Raw genomic sequence first — 4,966 nt, forward strand, 5'->3', positions numbered from 1 at the left:
AAAATCGAAATTTGAAGATTTTTAAAAATTGTTTTTTTTTCACATTTTGAAGGGGGCCCTTCTAATACAGGTTTCATCCTTGGCCCGCCAGGAATCCAAAATCGTTTGATTTGTGTTAATCAGATGTGCAAATAGATAAAAAGAATTACGCTTTGGCTTGGGAGGTGGTGGCGGCAAACAATGATTTTTGAGATTTTTGGTTTTTTTTCTTTTTCTTTCTTTTGTTCCTAGTAGAATTTACAGTTTACAAAATTCCCAGAAAATTAATTAATTTAAGCCAAAAATCGTAAATTTTTGATTTTGGAAATTCTGAAAACTTCCGAAAAATCCGAAATTCCGAAATTTTCGATTTTCTGAATTTTTTAAAATTTTGATCCTTTTTTTTTGGATTTTCTGAATCGCAGAATTTCGAAAAAAATCGGTATTCTGACAATGGAAATCTCAATTTTGGCTAAAAATGATCCAATTTTAAGTTTTTAGATTTTCTAAAAATTTGGAAAATCTGAAAATTAAAAAAAAACCCCAAATAAAAATCTAAGATTCCGGAGTTCTGAAATTTCGAAAATTGATAAATCTGAAAATCGGAAAGTCTGAAATTCTCAAGATCCAAAATTCACAAAAAAGAAAGTCTGCAATTCCAAAATTCTGAAATTCTGAATTTCTGAGATTCTGAGATTCTGAAATTTTGAGACTTTGAGATTCTGAGATTCTAAGATTCTGAGATTCTAAAATTCTGAAATTCAGGAATTCAGAAATTCTGAAATTCTAAAATTCTGAAATTCTGAAATTCTGAAATTCAGAAATTCTGAATTTCTGAGACTTTGAGATTCTGAGATTCTGAGACTTTGAGATTCTAAAATTCTGAAATTCTGAAATTCAGAAATCCTGAGATTCTAAATTTCTGAAATTCTGAGATTCTGAGAATCTGATGTTCTGAGATTCTGAGATTCTGAGATTCTGAATTTCTGAGATTCTGAGATTCTAATATTCTGAAATTCTGAGATTCTGAGGTTCTGAGATTCTGGAATTCTGAAATTCTGGAATTCTGCGATTCTGAAATTCTGGAGTTCTGAGATTCTGAGATTCTAAAATTCAGAAATTCTGAGATTCTAAATTTCTGAAATTCTGAGATTCTGAGGTTCTGAGATTCTGAATTTCTGAATTTCTGAAATTCTGAGATTCTGAAATTCTGAGATTCTGAGATTCAGAGATTCTGTAATTCCGAAATTCTGTAATTCTGAGGTTTTGTGATTCTGAATTTCTGAGATTCTGTAAGCCTAAAAACCCTAAGAATCCAAAAATTTTTGAAATTTTCAAAAATTTCAAAAAATCCCCCCGTTTTTCAAATCGGCTCGAAAACTCTAAAATTGATCTATAATTTCGAATTTCTCCAGATTTTTCCAATTTTCCCAACCGATTGCTCATCCTTAATTCTCTCTCTATCTTCAGGATCAACTTCGTCGTTGGCAGAGCAGCGAGATGAACGCGGAGCCGGCTCGCCGCATGAAGCGGCCGAAAGTACAATTCCAGGATAGCGACATATTCCTGTCGGCGTGTATGTCTGGCGACGAGGAGGAGGTTGAGGAGTTGTTGCTCAAAGGAGCCGACATCAATACGTGTACAGTAGACGGGCTCACAGCACTTCATCAGGTGAGCATTTGGGGTTGGAAATTTTGAAAAATTCGGAAATTTAGAAAGTTTTGAAAATTAGCAAAATTTAAAATTCTGAAAATTCTAAATTTTTTCAGCAAAAATTCGAATTTCTTGAAAATTTTTTTTCTGAAATTTTAAGGGTTACTGTAGTCATTAGAAGATTACTGTAGAAAAGGGGCTTAATGAAGGGATTACTGTAGTTGAGGATTCTTGCTGAAATTAGACTAAAAATTAGCCTGAAAAATTCTGAAAAAAATCAGCGTTTTCTAAAAGCTACAGTAATACCCATGAATACATGTTTTTTCGAATTTTGAGAATTTTCAAATTTTGAGAATTTTCAAATTTTGAGAATTTTCAAATTTTGAGAATTTTCAAATTTTGAGATTTTTCAAATTTTGAGATTTTTCAAATTTTGAGATTTTTCAAATTTTGAGATTTTTCAAATTTTGAGATTTTTCAAATTTTGAGAATTTTCAAATTTTGAGATTTTTCAAATTTTGAGATTTTTCAAATTTTGAGATTTTTCAAATTTTGAGATTTTTCAAATTTTGAGATTTTTCAAATTTTGAGATTTTTCAAATTTTGAGATTTTTCAAATTTTGAGATTTTTCAAATTTTGAGAATTTTCAAATTTTGAGATTTTTCAAATTTTGAGATTTTTCAAATTTTGAGATTTTTCAAATTTTGAGATTTTTCAAATTTTGAGAATTTTCAAATTTTGAGATTTTTCAAATTTTGAGATTTTTCAAATTTTGAGAATTTTCAAACTTTGCAGATTTTTCAAATTTTGAGATTTTTCAAATTTTGAGATTTTTCAAATTTTGAGAATTTTCAAATTTTGAGAATTTTCAAATTTTGAGATTTTTCAAATTTTGAGATTTTTCAAATTTTGAGATTTTTCAAATTTTGAGATTTTTCAAACTTTGAGATTTTTCAAATTTTGAGATTTTTCAAATTTTGAGAATTTTCAAATTTTGAGATTTTTCAAATTTTGAGATTTTTCAAATTTTGAGAATTTTCAAATTTTGAGATTTTTCAAATTTTGAGATTTTTCAAATTTTGAGAATTTTCTGGAATTTTTGGGTTTTCTAGCAACTACAGTAACCCACCAAAAAACTATGAAAAATTCCAAATTTCCGGAAAGTCCGAAAATTGCTAGAAAATAAAAAATCCTGAAAAAAATGACTACAGTAAGCCAAAAACCAGCAAAATTCAGAGAATCAAAAATGATCAAATTTTGCCATTTTTTGAGTTTTTAAGTTTGTCCAAACCGCACGATTTCCGGGTATTTTAGCCTATTTCAACCACAATTTTGGTGTAAGGAATTCCAATAAAAAGTACTGTAGCTGTCGTTTCTCGGACTACTGTATAGCTTACAATTTGCAGTCCGTGATCGATTCCAAACCGGAAATGGTCCGATTCCTGTGCGAGAAGGGAGCCGACGTGAACGCTCAGGACAACGAAGGATGGACGCCCCTCCACGCGGCCGCCTGCTGTGGAAACGTCTCCATCGTTCGATATCTGTGTCAGCATGGCGCCGACTTATCAGTGGTTAACAGTGATAAGGAGCTAGCGCTGGATTTGGCAGTGGATGAGCAATGTCGAGAGTACCTGGAAGACGACTACAAACGACAAATGATCGATTTGGAGGCGTGTCGAGAGCAGGAGCTGGCGACGATGTTGAAGGATGTGAAGATGTGGATTAGTCAGGGGGAATACAGAGATGTGCCACATCACAGAACAGGTTTGTGGCGGAAAAATGGCTAAAAATCGCGAAAAATTGAACCAAAAATCATAGAAATCGAGCCAAAATTCATGAAAATCGACACGAAAATCATGAAAAATGGTCCAAAAATCATGAAAAATGAGTCCAAAAATCATGAATTTTGATTCAAAAATCAAAAAAAATGGACCAAAAATCATGAAAAATGATCCAAAAATCATGAATTTTGATTCAAAAATCAAAAAAAATGGACCAAAAATGATGAAAAATGACCCAAAAAATCATTAAAAATGACTCAAAAATCATGAAAATAGGTCCAAAATTACCCAAAAATCATGAAAATTGATCTGAAAAATCATAAAGAATATGCATTTTTGAGTCGATTTTTTACACTTTCGACTGGAAAATTATAGAAAACTGCTCCAGAAATTCTGAAACATCGATCTGAAAATGCTCAGAAAATCAAGTTTTCATGATTTTTGACTCATTTTTCATGATTTTCGGATCAATTCTAATGATTTTTTATCGATTTTTGACACCTAATTCCAGGCGGAACCGCAATGCACGTCGCCGCCGGTCGTGGCTACACCCAACTACTCGAATTGCTCATCAAAGCCGGTGGAAACGTTCGAGCCCAGGACAAAGAGGGATGGACCCCACTGCATGCAGCGTCACATTGGGCCGAACGAGACGCTTGTAAAATATTGCTGGAAAATGGGGCCGAGCTGTCGGATCTCACGTTTACGGTTGGGGTTTTTACTGAAAATGGCTGAAAATCCGCTGAAAATGAGCTAAAATTCGAAAACATCGGCTGAAAATGAGCCAAAATTGGATTTCTAGGCCATCAGTGGATTTCTAGGTCATGGCCTAGTTTTTCTGGATTCATAGGCCATATTTGGTTTTCTAGGCCACATTTGGATTTCTAGGCCAAATTTGGAATTCTAGGCCATGACCTAGTTTTTTGGATTTTCTAGGTCAATTTTAAATTTCTAGGCCATCAGCGGATTTCTAGGTCATGACCTGTTTTTTTGGATTTCGAGGCCATTTTTAGATTTCTAGGCCATGACCTAATTTTTCTTGATTTCTAGGCCATGACCTAGCCTTTTGGATTTTCTAGACCACGATCAAATTTTTGCAGGGTATCGACGTACTGGGCGTAGCTGATAAGGAATGCATTGATTATCTCGTCGAGCTGGCGGATACTGTAAAATCACAAGCCAAACGGAAATCGCCGGGTGGCGGCAGCGGATCAATGGTACCACCGGCGTCTGTGCTACAGGAGAAAAATCAGAGAATATCGCACGAAGAACATGTACTATCAACGGAGAGGAAGAGGGATTTGCAACACAAGGATCAGTATAGGTTGGTCCCCTTTTTTTGGGTGATTTTCGGGATGAAACAGAGGTTTCTAGCTTCAAAATGAGCCATTTTTGACCGGAAAATGGACGATTTCGAGCCATATTCCTAACTTTTGATTTTGGTGGCCTAGAAATCCAAAATCAGAGAAACCTGGGCCATGATGTACTTGGTTTTAAAGAGCAGGATTAGACAGTTCCAAATCAGTTTTCAGACTTCGAAAATATTAATTTT

At 33.8% G+C, this 4,966-nt stretch overlaps 1 protein-coding gene across 1 annotated transcript; it reads left to right on the plus strand.

Annotated features, from left to right (window-relative positions):
- Nucleotides 1-1,479: 1,479 nt before the first annotated feature.
- CBG24954 lies at nt 1,480-4,799 on the plus strand (the record flags this gene model as incomplete). Its single annotated transcript, XM_002648567.2, has 4 exons — nt 1,480-1,650; nt 3,040-3,397; nt 3,926-4,122; nt 4,515-4,799. 4 exons carry the CDS (start codon nt 1,480-1,482, stop codon nt 4,797-4,799), a joined length of 1,011 nt encoding a protein of 336 aa, XP_002648613.2.
- Nucleotides 4,800-4,966: the final 167 nt, after the last annotated feature.

This window comes from Caenorhabditis briggsae (genome assembly GCF_000004555.2).
Source record: "Caenorhabditis briggsae AF16 supercontig from assembly CB4, cb25.NA_286, whole genome shotgun sequence".
In the NCBI taxonomy this organism is placed as follows: Eukaryota; Metazoa; Nematoda; class Chromadorea; order Rhabditida; family Rhabditidae; genus Caenorhabditis; species Caenorhabditis briggsae.